Source organism: Peromyscus maniculatus, chromosome 13 (assembly GCF_049852395.1).
Source record: "Peromyscus maniculatus bairdii isolate BWxNUB_F1_BW_parent chromosome 13, HU_Pman_BW_mat_3.1, whole genome shotgun sequence".
Taxonomy (NCBI): Eukaryota; Metazoa; Chordata; class Mammalia; order Rodentia; family Cricetidae; genus Peromyscus; species Peromyscus maniculatus.
Window position 1 is genome coordinate 55606564 of NC_134864.1, and position 20645 is coordinate 55627208.

At 44.5% G+C, this 20645-nt stretch overlaps 1 protein-coding gene across 1 annotated transcript in view; it reads left to right on the plus strand.

Moving 5' to 3' along the window:
* The first annotated feature begins 480 nt into the window (after window positions 1–480).
* The window catches only part of Orc2 (origin recognition complex subunit 2), a 41424-nt gene continuing 21259 nt past the window's right edge, over window positions 481–20645 (plus strand). The window contains exons 1-7 of the mRNA XM_076550483.1: window positions 481–681; window positions 4218–4266; window positions 5161–5264; window positions 6730–6873; window positions 14256–14345; window positions 19112–19195; window positions 19818–19849. Coding sequence (XP_076406598.1) covers window positions 5168–5264; window positions 6730–6873; window positions 14256–14345; window positions 19112–19195; window positions 19818–19849 — 447 coding nt within the window. The 5' untranslated portion in view covers window positions 481–681; window positions 4218–4266; window positions 5161–5167. The remainder of the gene's footprint in view (window positions 682–4217; window positions 4267–5160; window positions 5265–6729; window positions 6874–14255; window positions 14346–19111; window positions 19196–19817; window positions 19850–20645) is intronic.

Genomic DNA, 20645 nt, shown 5'->3' on the forward strand with positions numbered 1-20645 from the left:
CTGCTCTGTATCCCGGCCAGGCTCATTCCTATTCCTCATTTTCTCTGTATAAACCCCCCTTTCCACCTCGTCTCTTCACTTCATTAGTTGTATGATCCCATCTCCACACTCATGCCCTGGCTCCTCCATCCCGCAAACCCTTGAGATCCCTTTGCATCAAATAAGCCAAACTGTGTGGTGTTCTTTAAGCGAATCCATTTTCATTATCTTTTTCCTCGGGGTGGCTAGGCTAACCACATTAAGATTGCCATAAAACAACAATCAATCAATCGCGCCACCGAGCACGATCCCCTAAAGCGAGAGACTCGGATCCCTTCCCCCGGAGACGGAAACGGAAGAGGCGAGGAAAGCCCCGGAACCCAGTATGTGGGGATCTGTTTTCCGGCTGAGCGAGGACCCCTGGCTTGTGTCAACGGGTCTGCGGGGCTGTCGCTCTTGCCGACTCGGCTCCTTATTGGTCTCTTAGGGCACCGCCCCCCCGGGGGGCGGGGCGAGAACATCGGTGCGCTGCTCGCACCTCCCGGCCGCGCTGGGCTCCGGGGTCCGACGTCGGAGCTCCCCGGAGAAGTCGGCCTCGCTCTGCGGCTCCCTGCGCGGTCTCCGGCGGCGGCGGGCGTCCTGCCTGGCCCGGCGTGGGGCCTTCGCGGCCGTGCTCCTTCCCACCAGCCCCGGACTAGTGAGGTGAGTCCCGGGTGCGTCCGTGCTGCAGCCCCGGGCTCGCTGCGCGCTTCCCCAGGCCCCCGGCAGGGCCGCCGGCTTCGCTTGCTCGCGCACCGCGGCGGGAGAAGGGGAGACCGTGGACCGCAGCCCCTCGGGGGCCTCACCCGTAAGAGGCGCTGTCTGCGACAGCCACGCGCGTCGATCTGTCCCGGGGCGAGCGCTCCTGCACGCAGCACGCCTGTCCCCCCGGCTAACCCGTCCCTCTCGTTGGAAAGAGAAGGAGCAGGACGTGTACGGAAAGGAGCAAAGCGCTCTAGCAGGGGAGAGGGCACTGTGAGGGCTGTGGCCCCAAGGGGTCGCGGGATCGAACGACTGCTGGAGTGTGTGCTGTCATCCCCGCTGGGTGCCCTCACTCCGCAGTCGCCTTGGGACCGTGCTGGGTTGTAAAACGTGTTTGCTCCCAGAGGGAAGCGCATTGCTGCTAACGCTCGGTGCTGCTGTATTTGCCTTGTTGACTAGGGAGAGAGAACTGGCCCTTTCACCCCACAGGGAATATCGGTTTCATCGGTTGCTTGTGGGTGGGTGTGGTTTGGGCATCGTATGTTTGTGGAAGTCGGTGCATATGTGCAGGTAGTATGTGGAGGGCAGAGGTTAATTTTAGTTGGCTTTCTCGATTGCTCATTATGTTGTTTACTGAAGCTAGGTCTCTCACTGAAGCCCGCGCCTTACTGGTTTGGCTAGCCCAGGTAGCCAGCTTGCCTCAGGGATCCCCATTCTCTGCCTCCCCAGTTCTGAGTGCCCCTCAAACTTTTTTTTTTAAAGATTTATTTATTTATTTATTATGTGTAGAGTGTTCTGCCCGCGTGTCAGATCTCATTACAGATGGTTGTGAGCCACCATGTGGTTGCTGGGAACTGAACTCAGGACCTCTGGAAGAGCAGTCAGTGCTCTTAACCGCTGAACCATCTCTCCAGGCTCCCCCCCCCCCAAACTTTTAAATGGCTACAAGGACCTCAGCTTCCATTCTGACACTTGTGGGCCAAGTGCTTTTATCTACCGAGCCATCTTCTCAGCTCCCCATATTTATATTTTGTGTGTTTGTTAGATAGTGTTTTTCTCGGGAATTGTTGGAAAGGAGAGTTCCTCGTGAGGTTTTGGTAGAAATTTCAATTGCGGTGATTCTGTTTGTACTGCATAAAATATCTTAAATTTTGTTTAATTGTTTAAATTTTGATATGTTGCCGGGTGGCGGTAGTGGCGCACGCCTTTAATCCCAGCACTGGGGAGGCAGAGCCAGGTGGATCTATGTGAGTTCGAGGCCAGCCTGAGCTACAGAGCGAGATCCAGGATAGGCACCAAAACTACACAGGGAAACCCTGTCTCGAAACAAAACCCGTGTATGTTGTATACATAAATGCATCAGCAAACTAGGCTGAGTCGGGCTAGGACAGGCATATGCAGCGCTTTTGATATTTTGATACAATATTGCTGTTTCTAAAAAGTTCATGGGTAAGAACATCATAATTCAGTTACCCCCAAAATAAAAAATTGCCAAAAGAACTCATAATGTTTAAGTTTACAATTTTGTGTTGGGCTGCGTTCATGGTGCTCGCCTTGACCACACGGGGCAGCTCACCTTAGTAGGTGATGAAAATACTAGATCTGGGTCTGGTGGCTGTGATCCCACTGCTCTTGAAGCTGAGGCAGTGGAATCATGAGTTCAAAGCCAGCTTGTATTATAAAGTGAGACCATCACAAAAAGTAAATTAAGGGACTAGGGCTGTAGCATGATTGATGGAGTGCTTGGCTTAGCATGCTAGAAGCCCTTTCACCATAAATGTATATGGATACGGTGCATCCATAGCACCATATAAGCCAAGCATGGTGGTGTGGGCACCTAGCTCTCTTGGGAGATGGAAGCAGAATCAGAAGTTCAAGGTTCTCTTTGGTTGGAGGCCAGTCTGGAATTGATGAGATCATTGCTTCTCTCTGTCTGTGTGTCTGTCTGTGTGTGTCTCTCTCTCTCTCTCTCTCTCTCTCTCTCTCTCTCTCTCTCTCTCTCTCACACACACACACACACACACACACACACACACACACACACACACACACAGAGTAAATATAAAATGCAGTAGGTATCAGAGAGATGGCTCATTTGGTAACGTGCTTGCCTGGCAAACCCAAGGACCTGAGGTCAATCCCTAGAACCCACATTAACAGCAACAACAACAACAAAAACCCCAAAAGTTTTGGTGCGATCCTAGCTGTTGGGGAGGCAGAGACATTCCTGGGGCTTGCTGGTCAACCAGCCTACTCTACCAGCCCGAGGCTAAAAAGAGATCCTGTCTCAACAATAAGATGAATGACTCCTGAGGAATACGACATCAGAGGTCGTCCTCTGATCTCCACACGTATACATACACAATACATACCACAAGGAAATGGCCTGTGCTAATATTTAGTTACCTAGAATATTTTTATAAAAGTCTTGAAAATTCACTCCCAAAAATTCTTTAGCTTTGCTAATGAAAACTATGTACCAGTCTTCTGTGTTACCCCACCACCACCTCTCCTCTCATTGCCCTGAAGTTCAGAGCCAAATGTTGTTTTATGATGACATGTTATGAATAGTTTTCAGAGAGCAGAACAAGCAATTAGGGGAAGATTTTTATTCAGTGGCAAGAAATGCTTTACAAGGTAAATGAAAAAGGAACAAACTATATAATCAAGTGATCAGGAATTTAGGAGTCAGTCAAAACTGGTTTCTAATTGTGTGAATTTTAACAAATCATTTAATATTTAGCTGACACCCTGTTTATAAAGTAGAGCAATTGCACACATACACAAATATGTACTTGACTCTTACTTAGTTTCTGGTGTATCTAAAGGTACTAATACAGTATCTCACATATAGTCCCTGCAAAAAACAAAACAAAACAAAAAAACCCTTTTCATTCAAATATAAATGATTAGTTTCTTCCTACAGATACTCTATAGATGCACTACACATTTTGCTTAATATCCTTGGATTCTCTAGAAAGCAGCATTATGACTATAAAATGACCCAAGAAGGACATGCTTCACTAGATGTGGTTCTGACTATATGGATGAAATATTTGTTGTTTTTCCCTACAAAGTATAGCCTCTTAGTGCTCTGAAGGTGAAATCAGAATAACTGTAAAGAGCTGGGCTTGGTGGCACTTGTTTATGATCCCAGCACTTGAGAGGTAGAGCAGGAGAATTTTGAGTTCAAGGCTAGCCTTGGCTACATAACAAGACCCTGTTTCACAACAACAGAAAACAAAGTGCTGAAAACTGTATGGAGCTCATAGTAAGGCTTAGCTTCCTCCTCTGGCCTTCCTCTTGCCAGTCGAAATGTTTTCCTTGGTCTTGGTTTCTTCAGCCTGTTACTATTTTGTCCTCTTTATGCCATCGTAGCAGCTTTAGTTTCTTGGGGACAATTGTCTATGCACCATGTTGTTACGCTGCTTGACTTTGGGGGTGGGGTTACCCTGTTGCTTTCCTCTACCTACTAACTAACCTTGACTGACTTCTAGTTGCAGGTGACTGAAGTTTCAAGCTGCAGAATGCATAGCACCCTACAAGGTAAATAAAAAAAGCTACTCAATTGTGCTGGTTATTAAACAGAATTTTGCAACATTTAGCTATCTGTGTAATAAGTAAGTTGTGAGAGATAGTAATTAGTTTTTTGTTGTTGATCTTGTGCGTTGGTTTGTTTTTTCCCAGAAGAAAATGCAGAAATGGGATTTATGAAAGCATGTCCTAGTTTGGTTTCCTCTTGCATGGTAAAGACTATGACCAAAAGCAATTTGGGAAGGAAGGGGCTTGGCTTCCATGTCCCAATCACAAGCCGTTATTGAAGGACATTGCCACCAGTCCCAAATAACCGACACAGAGGTTTAATATTACTTATAAATGCTCTGCCAATAGCTCAGGCTTGTTACTAGCTAACTCTTACATTTAAATTAACCCATGTTTCTTACCTGTGCTTTGCTGTGTGGCTCATGGCTTGTTACTGCCGCATTTTCTACACGTGCCCTGCTTCCTCAGCCTCCTCTGCGCTGCTTCCCGCCTAACTTTATCCTGTTCAGCTATTGGGCAATCAGCTTGTTTATTAAACCAATCACAGCAACAGATCTTCACAGTGTATAAAAGGATTATTCCACAGCAGGCCATACTAACAGAATAGAATAGTGCATAGTATCCCTACCTTTAAATTTTTTTTTTTTTTTTTTTTTTTTTTTTGGTTTTTCGAGACAGGGTTTCTCTGTGTAGCTTTGCGCCTTTCCTGGGACTCACTTGGTAACCCAGGCTGGCCTCGAACTCACAGAGATCCGCCTGCCTCTGCCTCCCGAGTGCTGGGATTAAAGGCGTGTGCCACCACCGCCCGGCAAAAATATTAAGTAAATATATGTATTCATTTCATGAATGTTTATTTGGTATGAATTCTTCATGACATTGACTTACTACTTTGTTTAGGTTGGCCATGATGAACACACTGCAATTAAAGGAAGCTAAGGTCCTGGATGTTCAGTTTGTGGGAGATGATGATGTTCTCAATCACATTTTTGATAGAGAAGGAGGTATGTGTGATTGTACAGTTGAAGAGATGCTTATGGATCACATCTTTGTTGTTACTTTTCAAAACAAGGTTTCTCTGTGTAGCTCTGGCTGTCTTGGGACTTGTTCTTTATACCAGGCTGGCGTTGAACTCACAGATACACACCTGCTTCTGCCTCCTGAGTGCTGGGATTAAAGGCCTGCACCACCGCTGCCTGGCAGATCCCATCATTCTACCACTGAGCTAAATCCCCAACTCCCCTCATTCTTAATAACATAATACAGAATATTTACTCTAGCAAGACTAAGTAAATCTGCTCTGATTTTTTTTTAGTTTACTTCTTTTGAAGTCTAATTGAAACTATAAAGCCTTATCCAAAATGAAATGCTTAGTGGTGGTGGAAAATAATAACTACCCATTCACCCCAAATAAACCTCTCTTTTTTTTTTTTTTTTTTTTTTTTGAGACAGGGTTTCTCTATAACAGCCCTGGCTGTGCTGGAACTCTCTCTGTAGACCAAGCTGGCCTCGAACTCACAGAGATCCACCTACCTCTACCTCACGAGTGCTGGGATTAAAGGTGTGTGCCACCCAGCAAATAAAGAAAGTGTTGAAAGTGTTTAACTTAGTCATATGTATTTTTTCCTTTTTTTATAACATTTTATTTTGGTTTTTTAAAATAATTTTTTATTTTATGTGTTGGTGTTTCACCTGCATGGACGTCTGTGTAAGGGTGTCCGATCTTGGAGTTATAGGCAGTTGTGAGCTGCCATTGTGGGTGCTGGAAATTGAACCGAGTCCTCTGGAAGAGCAATCAGAGCTCTTAACCGCTGAGCTGTCTCTCCAGCCCTATATTTTTTTTCTTAATGTTTTTGGCCTGCCTGGATACCACATGTGTGCCTGGTGCCCCTGGAGGCCAGAACAGCGCATTGGACACCCCAAGCCTCAAATTGCAGCCAGTTGTGAGCTGCCATGTGGGTGCTGGGAACTGAACCCAGATCTTCACTAGAGCAGCGAGTGCTCTTAGAGCACACCTTAGAGGTGCTGAGCCATCTCTCCAGCCCTGACTTAGCACTTTTAATGAAAGGTAAGGCATTGTCTTCCCCTCAGCTTTATGTACTGATTGTGCATTTCGCGTAGTTTGTCTGCTGACGTGTAACATGCGCATGGTGGTGAGAGGACAACTCTCTGGAAGTGGTTCTCTTCCCCTGTGCGCTCCGTCAGGCTGATGTGGTGCACAGTTTATCTGCTGAACCATCTGGATGGCTCTAATGTAATATTTAGAAAGAATTCATGCCAGCTGGTGGTGGTGCACGCCTTTAATCCCAGCATCCTGTGGGAGGCAGAGGCAGGCAGATCTCTGAGTTCAAGGCCAGCCTGGTCTACAGAAAGAGTTCCAGGACAGCCAGATCTGTGAAACTGTGAAACCCTGTCTCAAAAAAAAAAAAAAAGAATTAATATCTTATATTTTGTACATTTTTTTTATAGGAACTAAAATAAAGAAGGAGAAAGCTCAGCTTTTAGTCAATCCACAGAAAATAATCAAGAAGCCAGAACGTGAATTGGAGAAGAGTGACCAGGAAGTCTTAAAGGATCAGAACTATGTGGAAGTTTTGGGAAGAAATATTCAAGGTATTCAGTGGGGGTAACATACACCCAGCTCTCGGCTGGTAGCATGAACTGCTTTTCAGGACGCACAAAAATAACCTGGTTGGTTGGAAAGTGGTAACTATAATTGTATGTCAAGTCTAAAAGAATTCTCTTCAAGCTGTTTGTTTTTGCTATATTTTTTTTTTAATTATGCCGAATGTCATTTATTGAAAGAGGGAGGAGGTCTTAAACACAGGCTTACAGCACAATGGGAGAAGCCTGGAGGGCAGAAGTTCGCTACCGATGTTTTACAATCTTGCATCTAAGCTGTTAATGCCCATTATGCAGGATACACAGACAAGGAACTTCCATTAAGCATTCAGGAGGGTGGAACCCCGGAGGGAATTAGCATAGGGAGGATATCAAGGTCAGGGTCAGCAAGCAAGGCAACAGTTACCCAAAACAGGGGCCAGGGCCCTACAGGTCCTCCTTTTACTAATAAATGAGCTGACTTACTTAGGTTTTGTGGGACATCAGCAAGTCACCTTACCCATCATGGAGACGCCTGCCCAGGCCACACAGGCAGGCTCTGTCTTAGGTTGGTGAGCTCCCCCCAGGCATTACCTGTCTCTGAATACTCATTATCATACAGACTCAATCGTGTGTGAGCTGCAGAGTTAACTGCTGCCAAAGATCTCAAAGTGGCGCTGGGCTTGCAGTCTGTGTGTTCGACACAGAAAAGACCAACAGAAGTCCTAACCCACCCATAGCCAGTGGACTAAAGGCAACTGAGCCATTCATTCCCTTCCTTAATGAGCCTTACTGCAAATGGAAGTCCTTGTAAGATGGTATCCCAAAAGCAGATGGACTTGAGTTTATAAATTTATAATTTTCAAAGCCAATCGAAATGTATATAACTATTGAATTAAATTTATCATGCCCAATAAAATGAAAGATTAATTAACTGTGGTAGATACTTTTGCTGCCAGGGTCTCCACTGTGCTAGCTGTAGTAAGCAATTATGAAATGGTAATCCCAGAAATAGTAGCAGCAGTGGCCGCCTCTGCTATAACAGCAACAACGGCAGCAGCAATGTCAAATTCTCTTCTGGAGTGTGTGGGCATCCACTGACATGGATACAACTCCAGGAACACAAACTGCCAAGGTCCATTTTCCTTGATCCCAGCACGACTTAATCAGGCAGCTCTGCAAAAGAACAACTAAGAACCATAAAGAAAAAACAGGCAGCTCACAAGGAGCAGAACTAATGGTCTTATAATGGCTACATTTAGGCTCATAAATTTTAAGGTATCTTCAAAGGGGGCTAAATGAATTTCAGAAGGCCAATAAATGTTGCACAGAGCCACTCCTGAAAAGTAGGTACTACAGCAGCTTGACGAGGATTGTGAAAATGAAAAGGTTAAGCTAGCATGCAACTGTTAACAAATGGAGGTCAGTGACCTTCAGGGTTATCCTTAATCTCCAAGGTGTCTGGGTGACATGTTCTCAAACATACTTGAAAAAGCAGTTACCATACATTACCTTCTGGAGAATCCAACCACATGGCTACAGTTCCTAGGTTTATGTTAATGCTTGCCAAAGCTGGCTATATTGGGCTCTCAATCCCCATTGGCATCAGAAGGGGAGAGTTTTTTACGAAGGCCCAATAGATCTTTGCTATGTTGGGCTTCAGCAGCAGCCACAGGGCAAGCACAGAGCTCAGGAATCCAAAGAGGAACTTCATTGTCCTGAGGAAAGACATAAACAGAATCCTGGGCCCACACCAACACCAGATCCGGTCTCCTCCAAGTGCTAGTAGAAAGATCCTTCCATCGCTCCAGAGGGTGATTTGCAATAGGAATCCTCCAGTGCTTATCTGCATTTGCTGCATTTTTTTGTTTTTGTTTTTGTTTTTATTTTTTTCGAGACAGGGTTTCTCTGTGTAGCTTTGCGCCTTTCCTGGAACTCACTTGGTAGCCCAGGCTGGCCTCGAACTCACAGAGATCCTCCTGGCTCTGCCTCCTGAGTGCTGGGATTAAAGGCGTGCGCCACCACCGCCCGGCCATTTGCTGCATTTTTAAGGTTTAATTTTTTAATTAATGTGCACATGAGTGCAAGTGCCCTCGGAGGCCAGAAGAGGGCATCAGCTGGGGTTATAGGTGGGTGTGAGCCTCCCAAAGAAGAGAACTAACCAGTTCTTAGTCTGTGACCCTCTACAACTCAGCCTCCTGAATAGTGGGATTATAGGCATGTATCATCATGCCACATACAGGCACATCATTGTTTTTAGAGGAGAAGAGATTTTAGTTCCCTGATTCACAGGATTCAGTCCATGGTTGGTCTGTGCGGTAATCTTGGGCAGAGCATCATGTGGGTTGGTAGCATGTGCTGAGGAGAGCCATTTGCTTCATGAAGACAGGAAGCAGAGGATTGTTACATTACAAATTAGGTCACTTGGTATTGTTACTTTGATCCTCTCATTTAAAATAGAAGGAAAATTCAATTCAAGGAAGTAGTGTTCTCACCTAGACATACTCACAATGTTGTTCTTGTTTTGGTTTTGTTTTGTTTTGAGATGAGGGTCTCTCTATATAGCCCTGGCTGTCCTGGAACTCACTATGTAGACCAGGCTGGCCTCAAACTCACTGAGTTCCTCCTGCCTCTGCCTCCTGGGTGCTGGGATTAAAGGCGTGTGCTACTAGGTCCAGCTCCTGTAAGCAATTTTTGAGTGGCTGAGGTGGGAAGATCCCAAGTTCAAAACTAGCCTAGATAAGATAGCAAGTGTGTCTCCAATAATAGTCAAAAAGTCCTGGGGACATGGGTCTCCTGGTTTCCCTTATGTGTAGTAGAATATTATTTTAAGGTGTGTTACTTTGGTTCATGTTGCATTTGTTTAACTCTATGAAGCTGTGTTACTGTGCCTGTCTAAAACACCTGATGGTCTATTAAAGAGCTGAATGGCCAAAAGCAAAGCAGGAGAAAGGATAGGTGGGACTAGCAGGCAGAGAGAATGTATAGAGGGAGAAATCTGGGAGGAGAGATCTAAGAGCTAGCAGTCAGAGAAGGACTCCAGGGATCAGCTACACAGTAAGCATGGACTAAGAGTAAAACTTATGCCGGGCAGTGGCTGCAGTGGTGGCGCACGTCCTTAAGTCCCAGCACTTGGGAGGCAGAGACAGGCAGATCTCTGTGAGTTCAAGGCCAGCCTGGTCTACAGAGCGAGTTCCAGAATAGGCTCCAAAGCTACACAGAGAAACCACGTCTCGAAAAAACAAACAACAACAACAAAAGAGTAAGATTTACAGAAGTAAGAGAATGGGAAAAGCCCAGAGGCAAAAGATAGATGGGTTAATTTAAGGACGGCTGGCTAGAAACTAAGCAAAGCTAAGGCCGGACAATAATAAGTAAGAATAAGCCTCTGGTAGTGGTTTATTTGGGAACTGGGTGGTGGGCCCCCCAACAACACTTACGTCATCTCTGTGGGTCTTTTCTTCCTTATTTATTGTGCTTATCACTCTCACACTTAGTATTGGCCAGGTGACCACTCCAGGTCTCTGTTGCTTCGGAAATGATAATGCTTCTTATCGTCTTGTACCCAGTGTGAAGTGACCCCATGGTTTAGTTTCCCTGGTCTGAATTCTCTGTAGCCCAGGCGGGCCTTGAACTTGGAATCCTCCTGTCTTGGTCTTCTGAGTAGCTGGGATTATAGGCCTGGAATACCAGCTCTATTCTGGATTTTCAAGAATGAATCCAAATTTAGTTCAGCTCGGTGAGCCGCACTGCCCCTCAGTAGGTGTAGTGAGTATTTAGAGACTCCTGACTAGGCAGTTGACACTTTTAGGGTGCATTCTGTGTAGAATTTTGACGGCTTCTGTTAGCCTAAGTGCCTGAAAATAGTATTCAGGGGTAGAGAACAAGAACAAGGCATAATGAGATATTAGATATCATATTTATATACGAACTGAAAAAAGACAAGAGGACAGACTTACTTTCTTGGTTTAATTAAGTTTTTCCATGTAAGAGTACTTCCAGCAGATAATGATATTTGTAATGTGATTCTTTGAAGGGCCACAGGCTTTCGTAATACCGAGTCCTTCCCCACACCTTCCCTTGGTAATGTCTATTTAGACTGGTGGCCCAGGGATTTTAATCCCAGCCACTGAGGAGCCTGACCCAGGAGGCCTGCTGCCCTGCAGGAGTTCAGGGCCGACCTGGCTTGGGTCGTGAGACCTATCTGAAAAAAGTTCAAAAGAGTCTGGCTCAGTAACAGAGCGCTGGTGTAGCATGCTTGAGGCCTCAGAGAACATGGAACCATTTCCTGTGTGTGCGCCTTCTGTTTGTCATGTGCACACAGAAGTTTACATGATAAAGATGGAGTACTTTTTTAATTGGGTGCTTATATGTGTACATGCACCTATGTGAGTCTAGGTGCCCATAGAAGCCAGAACCGTTGGGTCCCTCTGGAAGCTGGCCTTACAGGATGTTGTGAACAGCCCCACTTGGGTCCTCTGCAAAAGCAGTACACAGTCTTAACCATTGGGCCATCTCTCCAGCCTCTTAATTTTTTAGTTATATTTATTTGTGTGTTTGTGCTGTTGTGTATGTGAAGATCAGAGGGCAGTGTTGGATATCTCCCACAACCATTCCCCACCTTATTCATTCATTTGTTCGTTCGTTCATTCATTCATTCATTTTTCAGCCAGGGTATTTCATAGCCCATGCTAGTTTTGAATTCATTACATAGCTGAAGATGACCTTGAACAACTTCTTTTTTTTTAATCATTTAACATTATTTTATGTGCACTGGTGTGAAGGTGTCAGATCCCCTGGAACTGGAGTTGCAGAGACAGTTGTGAGCTGCCATGTGGGTTCTGGGACTTGAACCCAGGTCCTCTGGAAGAGCAGCCATGCTTTTAACCACTGAGCTATCTCTCCAGCCCCAGCCTTGAACTTCTGATCCTCCTTTTGTCACCTGTGTTTCTACCGTGCCTGGCTGTGCGCATTCTTCCTGACAAAACCCAGGGCTTTGTACGTTCCTGGCAAACAGTTTATTAACTGAGCCGCATTCCAACTGTTCTCACTTTCTTTTTTCTTTTTAAATTTATTTATTACGTATACAGTGTTCTGCCTGCATGTACACCTGCAGGCCAGAAGAGGGCACCAGATCCCATTATAGATAGTTGTGAGCTACCATGTGGGTGCTGGGAATTGAACTCAGGACCTCTGGAAGAGCAGCTGGTGCTCTTAACCACTGAGCCATCTCTCCAGCCCTTTCTTTTTTAAGGCAGGGTCTCTTACTAAACCCGGAGCTTACTGGTTATGGCCATATGGCTAGAATGACTGGCCAGCAGGCCCCAGGGATCCCCCATACCCACCTCCCCAGCACTGATCACAGGTGTGCGCTGCAATGCCTGACTTCTTATACGCACGCTGGGAATCTGAATTCAGGTCCCCATGTTGCATAGCGGAGAGCCTACTGACTGTACATCTCCCCAGCCCTACTGAACATTCTTTTCTGACTGCAGAGACCATGTCGTCATGCATGTATAATAATTAACCTGTTCGCTGTTGTTGGACAAGTGGATATTCCAGGCTTTTGATATATTTTCATGTCAAATCTCTAGATACATTTATTATTTCTTTTGGAAACTTGGTTAAAGAAACTAACATACCCAGGTGGAATCAGCATTTTTTTAATATTTTGACACAAGAACATAAGGTCTTGTATATATATTCTGGGGAGGTGGTTTTTCGAGACAGGGTTTCTCTGTGTAGCTTTGCGCCTTTCCTGGATCTCACTCTGTAGACCAGGCTGGCCTCAAACTCACAGAGATCCACCTTCCTCTGCCTCCTGAGTGCTGGGATTAAAGGCGCGCACCACCACCGCTCAGCCATGGGAGGTGCTTTTTCATTGATCTAAACCCCAGTCACCTATTTTATTTTCTCCCCTGTACCCCTTGCCAGAAAGGGTCTCACTATATAGCCCCCACTTACCTAGAACAACTAAAAAAGATCCCCCTGCCTCTGGCTCTCAAGTTCTGGGATTAAAGGCGTGTGCCACCACTGCCTGGCCAAAAAAAAAAAAAAAAAAGAAACACCAAACAAAATTTTTTTTAAGGTTACATTTCATGTATTTATTTTGCATGTGTTCAGATGTGGAGGTCAGAGAGCACCTTGGGGAACTGAATCTCCTTCCCCTGTGTGGGTCCCAGTGATCAATGTCAGGCTGCCACATTTCACGGCAAGTGCCGTGGCCCTCTGAACCATCTCACTGGCCTTCCTTTTAGAACACAGAGGGCGTTTAACCAAGGATCTTTTTTTCTCCATTGGTGTTTTGAGACTTGGTGTTGTGTAGCCGAGGCTGGTTTTGAACTGCTGACCATCCTGTCTCCTCCCCGGTGCTGGAACTGCTGTCATATACCACCACATCCGGCTCTAACACAGAATCTTTAGGAAGAGCAGAAAAGAAAAAAGCCTGTTGAATAACGTTTTCTGCTGTAGGTTCCCAGGGGCTCGTGCATTAGAATGTGGTACCAAGTGTCTAATAGAAGTGCTACCTCAGGAGACACAGCGGAGACTGAACAGGGCAGCGCTTACCATTAGAATGAATTAAGATAAGTCTCAAAAGAACTGGTTATAAAAAAGGGAACATGCCCATGGATTGCCCCGTGACTTTCCATGTGACACTGTCTAGGGAGCTCTGACGGAGGAGCTCATGCTAGCTCCGTGTCCAGGAAAATGGACACCTTTTATTCATAAGTTCCTTCCCTGGGGTTTTGTTTTCTTTTTTGAGGTTGTATTTGTGTGTGTGTGTGTGTGTGTGTGCGCGCGCGCCTGTCTGTCTGTGTGTCTGTGTGCCTGCAGAGGGCATTGGATCTGCTGTGGATACCTGATGCAACTCAGTTTTTACCTACTTGGTTTAATTTTCATAGTCTATTAATCTCTCCAGTCTGGAAAAAAAATCATTGTATCTATAAATAGTATGTTTCTTTTTTTTTTTTTTTTTTTTTTTTGGTTTTTCGAGACAGGGTTTCTCTGTGTAGCTTTGCGCCTTTCCTGGAGCTCACTTGGTAGCCCAGGCTGGCCTCGAACTCACAGAGATCCGCCTGGCTCTGCCTCCCGAGTGCTGGGATTAAAGGCGTGCGCCACCACCGCCCGGCTAAATAGTATGTTTCTTGTGTTAATGTTTAAATAAGCAAGATTAGTTGGTTTTTCTTATTGTGTATATGAAAATATTTTGTATGTAAATATGTTGGTAACTTTTATGAAAGGTATGGGGAGTATAACTTTTTTTTCGAGACAGGGTTTCTCTGTGTAGCTTTGCACCTTTCCTGGAACTTTTAGATTTTTAGCTATTTAAAATTTTATATTTTTTCTTAACTTTCTTGCTTTTTCCTCAGTGTGTGTTACATTTTCTTTTTCAGAATCCTTGAAAAATGGCTCTTCTGTAGATGGTGGAAATAAAGTTTATTCTTTTCAACATAGAAAACACTCTGAAGAGATGACTAAATTAGGTATGTTACTTTTCTGTTTCCTATAAGTCATTGTAGACTAACACCACATTCTCATGATTATCACCCTGTATTATTTTCCCTAAAAGAACAAGGAAATAAATGGTCTTTATAATTTAGAGAATGAGACATTTCTTTAAAGAATAATGTGATTAGCTGGTATGATGTCATGCACCTTTAATTCCAGCACTTTGGGCATAGAGATAGGAGTATCACCAATTTGAAGACATCCTGAACTGCTCTTACTTAAAAAGAAAGTCATTTATATAATAATGATAAAAGTTATTATGACCAAGTGCTGTATGCCAGGATCAAGTGCAGTGCTCAGAATATACATCTGTCTGCCTGTCTGTCTAGAGGAGCCTGTAATTAATGTGTACTAAACTCACAGGTATGTGACAGAGCCAGGTTTTGATTTCAAAGCTTGTACCCTTCTGTTTCTACCCAGTCCCCATAGAGTTGTGTATAACTACAGTGGTTGCTCAAAGTAGAAAGGCATTTTTTAGGGTTGAATCATGGAAGGTTGCAATGCCAATTTTTGAAGAATTAATAGAAATTTGTGAAGAATTCAGGAGGAAAGGGACACTGAATTTAAAAAATGATCAGGGGCCTGGAGAGATGGCTCCGCCATTAAGAGTGTTAGCAGCTCTTCCAGAAGTCCTGAGTTCAATCTCAGCACCCATATGGTGGCTCACAGCCAGCTATAATGGGACCTGATGCCCTCTTCTGGCAACCAGGTATTTATGCAAATAGAACACCGTATACATAAAGGAAATAAATTAAAAAAAAAAAAAAAAGACCCATTCACATTTCTGCAAATCACCGGGTATGAATGGAGCATGAACTGGAGAATAGAATCTATGAAGCTGTTTTAGAGGAGAGAGGGAAGCCCTGCATCTCGAGCAGGGTGTGTGTATTTCATTTTGGGATAGGTTGTGAAGTCACTGGATGGTTTTTCTTTTTTAATAGCTTCATTTATTTGTGTGTTGATGGCTGTGCATGTATGGGCACATGAGGACCACAGCATGTGTGCGTGAGTTCGAGGACAACCTGTGGGGGTTGACACTTTCTGGCGTCATAGGTCCTGTAAATCAGCTCAGGTCATCAGGCTTGGTGGCAGGTGCCTTTCCACACTGAGCCATCTCGGAGACCCAGTCAGGGGTGCTTTTAAGGAAAGACGTGACCTGAGCAGATTTGTAACTGAGAAAGTGTTTGTTGTAGCGTGAACTGGGTATTCTTGGGGTACAAATAGGTGTGCGAGAGCCAGAGTGAAAGTGAGAGGCTCTGATGCACTAGAGTCAGAAAGAATGGATTCCAGAATGATCCCGTGGTTTCTGGAGCTAACATTTGATAGGCAGAAGTGCCGTGGATTAGAACGGAGCAGGTAACTGTCCCGGCCACTGGGCTTTGTAAAGGTTATTGTACGTGTTGAAATTAAGGCTGCCAGGAGGAATTTGCCCCCCCCCCCCTCTAGTTGAGTATTGGTGACTGTCTTGTTCTTTTTCCTCTTGAATTCTTATTTTACTAACCAAGTACAGTAGTGCACCCTTGTAGTCCTAGCACTAGTTACACTAGTTACTCTGGTAACTAGTACACTAGTTAGAAGCAGGAGGATCAGAAGTCAGGACTATTCTCAGCTACAAAGTAGCTTTGAACCCAGGCTGGGCGATGACTCGAGGACCTGTCTACAAAAACAAACAGAAATTATTTTACTGCCTTGTCAATGTTCCTTTGCCTTTAATAGTTCCTTACTGTTGGGTAGGAAGCAGGAAGTGGTGGCCTGTAATTCCAGCTGTGCAGGAGGCTGAGGCAGGAAGCCTCAGACACTTGATGGCCAACCTAAGCAGAAGGGTGGAAGACTTCCTTAAAAAAAAAAAATCCAGGGGCTGGAGAGATGGCTCAGAGGTTAAGAGCCCTGGCTGCTCTTCCAGAGGTCCTGAGTTCAACCACATGGTGGCTCACAACCATCCGTAATGAGATCCAGTGCCCTCTTCTGACCTTCAGGCATAAATGCAGGCAGAACACTGGTATACACAATAAAATTAATCTTTTAAAAAAAAAAAAAATCCAACCGGGCAGTGGTGGCGCACGCCTTCAATCCCAGGACTCAGGAGGCAGAGCCAGGCGGATCTCCGTGAGTTCAAGGCCAGCCTGGTCTACAGAGCGAGATCCAGGAAAGCCAGGGCTACACAGAGAAACGCTGTCTCAAAAAACAAAACAAAATCCACTTTTTATTTCAATATAAAACCAAATGCCAAATGATCTCCAGGCGGTGGTGACGCATGCCTTTAATCCCAGCACTGGGGAGACAAAGCCAGCTGGATCTCTGTGAGTTCAAGGCCAGCCTGGTCTACAGAGTGAGTTCCAAGATAGCCAGGACGGCTTCACCAAGAAACCCTGTCTCAAAAAACAAACTAAAAAACCAAATGATCTCAGCTAATTGTGTGAACTTGTATGACATTTTTGTTGATAGACAGTTTTCCTACCCTCCCCCCACCCCCAACTGCCTCCCATCCCGTGGATCAGAGCCTTTTAATCCAAAAATGTCAGTTTTTCTAGAGAGGACCCGAGACTGAGCCACAGGCGTGCCTGGAACTCTGCCAGGGATGAGGACAGTGAAGAAGAGATGGGGTGATCGCCAGAGCTGCAGGGGTCGAGAACAGACAGTCAGTGGGGGCCAGTGGAGGACTGATTTCAGGGAAAGCATTCTGTTCTGAAGTTTTTTTATTAGCATACATGATTATATATCATAATGAGTTTCATTATGACATTTTCATACATGTATTTCATATTCCACCCACATTGACCTTTCTTGTCCCCATCCCACTCCTGCTGGTCCCCCCTCTTCCCAATTAGTCCCCCTTCTGTTTTAATCAGTCAATCAATCTCTTCTCTCCCTCCCTCCCCCACTCTCTCTCTCCCACTAATGAGTATAATTAAGGTTATTTACATGGGTGAGGGGTTGTTTGTAGAAGACTGGGCAGCTTCCCAGGGGGAGAGCCCTGAAAGAAAAAGTCTCTTCCTCTCCAGCAGTCACCTGAAGATTCTCAGGACAGACAGGGCGTTCTGAGCTCCCCACTCTAACTACCTTAACTGCTATAAATCCTCAGGAGAGTCAGGACCTTTGGAGTCCCTAACCCTTGGTGACAGACTGTGACGGGTTCCGTCCTGGGCTGGTCAGGTGGAAGGAACCACAGCTGCTAAAGCTCATGCAGCACCTGTGTCGTACGTGGAAGATGGCGTTGCACTGCCCTCCGCCCCTCCGCCCCTCCGCCCTCCTCCCCAGCTCCCCTGCTTCCTGCTTTCTCTCAGAGGTGGTGCCTGGCCCTGGAGCTGGTGATGCTGTTGTGGCCGGGCAGTCAGCAGTCACTTGTGCTTAGCACTCAGGCCACTTGGGATCTCTGCAGTAACTGCTGTCTACTGCAAAAAGAAGCTTCTCTGACCAAACTCAGAGGAAGTCTTAAAAAACAAGACTGTGAAAAGCAAACCAATTATAACAGCAGCAAATGCCCAGTGGTTTACATAGAGCAGGAAATTAAGAAAAGGAAGTGCCTGTCCTTCTTGTGGAGCATCTTAGCTACATTTCAAGATCAGAAAATAAAACATTCGACACTAAGGAAGGGTGTATGGGCCAGTCAAATGGTCTAAACTTAAATACAGACACACTTCTCCACTTAAAGAATAAAAGAAGTAGGCTGGAGGGTGTCTCAGTAGTTAAGGGCAGGCACTGCCTTTGCAGAGGACCCAGGTTTGGTCCTACCTCCCTCATCAGGTGGCTCACAACCACCGCTAACTCCAGCTGTGGGGTATCTGATGCCCCAGCCGCTGAGGGCATCTGCACTTACATACACAACACACACACAATTCAAAGCGGTAAAGATAAGTCTTAGAATAAAAGAAGATAAATGTATGTCTTCGTGCAGGCTCATTTTCCACATGCTTGTCACAGTGCGAGAGTGTGAGCATCGTTGAAATAAAGATTCGATCCATGTTTTATTTAAAATGTCACCTAGAAGCCAACTATTGCATGTGGCCCTTCACCAAAGAAGCAACCGTCTGTTCCGCACCATATTCTATTTTATGAATCATTCATGTTTTAAATACAAGAACACCAGCCACTCTTCATGGAAAATTTAAAATTTTAACTGCATACAGTTTTCACTTTTAGATCCCAACTTCTTGCCCTGCATCAGCTCAGGAGGTTGTGGCTACAATATACATAAGAAAAGGAAGGCAGCCAGGCACGGTGCACACCTTTAGTCCTAGTAGAGGAGGCGGAGCCAGGCGGATTTCGGTGAGTTCAAGGCCAGCCTGGGCTACAGAGTGAGATCCAGGATAGGCACCAAAACAACACAGAGAAACCCTGTCTCGAAAAACAAAATAACAAAAAAAGCAGTACTTTTTTTTCTTTCATTTTTGTTTTTTGTTGTTGTTGTTGTTGTTGTTGTGGTTTGGGTTTTATTTATTATTATTATTATTATTTTGAGACAGGGTTTCTCTGTGTAGCCCTGGCTGGCCTGGAACTCACTCTGTAGACCAGGCTGGCCTTGAAATCACAGAAATCCGTCTGCCTGCCTTTGCTTTCTGAGTGCTGGGACTAAGGTGTGTACTACCACCACCCAGCTACCAGTACTCTTAATATGGGTAGACTTATTTGTCCTTCTGATGAAAGGAATATGCAGGGTTTTGTTTTAAAGAGCTCATGTGTGTGAAAGCTACTTCCCTCTGTATGTGATGTTCAACAATGGTGATTTCCCCCTTGATTACAGCTCTAGAAATCGCAAAAAAGCCAAGAAAAATTGTTGACTCAAAGAACGTTCCTGAAATTATGAAAAACGCTCAGAAAAGCAAGGGTAAGACACCATCCCATTTCTCTGAAGAACTTTTGTAGTTGCATCAATATGGTCTGTGTTGCTTTTTTTTTTTTAATCTTAGTGAATTTTCATATTTTTTTTACTCTGAAAATTCATTCAACAGAATGTAATTTTAAACATCCCATCTACTTTAAAGTGTCTATATTTATCAGCATCAATATCAGATGCAAAAAAGTCCTCTGTGCATCTGACATGGTGATAATCAACAGGGGCCACCTAAAAACAATGATTGGTCTGAGTTAGCCAATGTCTCATGGAAGATGTGGCTTTGGCACATTCTATGCAATAAGGCTTTTAGAGTTTGGAAGGTGAGTGGCTTGTTACTTTTGAATGACCCATTCTCCCGAGATAAGCAGTACACTTTCTAATCAAAGTGAAACAGGCTCAGGTTTTTGTTTGTTTTCTTAAGTCAAGAATGCTACAAAATGTTGTCACTGGTGGGAATGTCATAGAATTCCTAGTGATCATCAGCCTGTGGTTAAATGAGAACTCAGTAAAATACGGCAGCCTTTGTATACAAATACAGCTTTTGCTTTCAACAAAACTAGGTCATGATCTAAAAAGAGAGATTTGTACTAAATGTGACTTTTGTTTCATTTAGGGCACTCCACTTCGGAGAAAGTTCAGCTGGAGGTAAGCAGTTGATAAAACAGGGAACACCAAGCAAGACGAGATGAACAGTAGCTTTTCCTCTCTTAGTTTCAATGAGCATTGTAGTTGAAGGGCATTTATCGGTTATATACCAGACTAGGAAGAATCTGACTCACTGAGTTCATCTCACTTGGAATAAAACTGCAAAGTTAGCCCAGGTTTCCTTGTCCGTAGCTGCTGTGTGTTCTTTCTGCTGTGACACAGCTATCCTGGGTATTTTAACTTAGTAGAACTGGTCTAAGAATTTTATGAGTTGCGTTTTGTGTTTATATATAATGTGCTCTTATTTCTTGGAGAATTGGTCCATTATTTTATACTTTTATAATGTATATTTGAAATCTCGGTTGGCTTATTCACTCCAGGATAGCTGAAAGGAATCCACAGTTTTTATCTCCTTTGTGTTTTAGTGATTTTTCTTTCTTTTTTTGTTTTTTTGGTTTTTTTTGTTTTTTGTTTTTGTTTTTGTTTTTGTTTTTGTTTTTTCAAGACAGAGTTTCTGTGTAGCTCTGCATGTCCTGGAACTCACCCTGTAGATCAGGCTGGCTTCAAACTCAGGGATCCACCTGCCTCTGCCACCACTGCTTGACATTTTGTGTTTTTCACTATGCCTTGTCAAGTGATGGTACCTCGGTGTGGGTAAGCCTCAGTGGCACGTGTATCCAGCCTGTAATGACTATAGAATTAGACATGCCTGGGCTTAGGTAAAAGGACTCATTCAGTAAGAAGTGAATACAAAGCCGGGTGGTGGCGCACGCCTTTAATCCCAGCACTCAAGAGT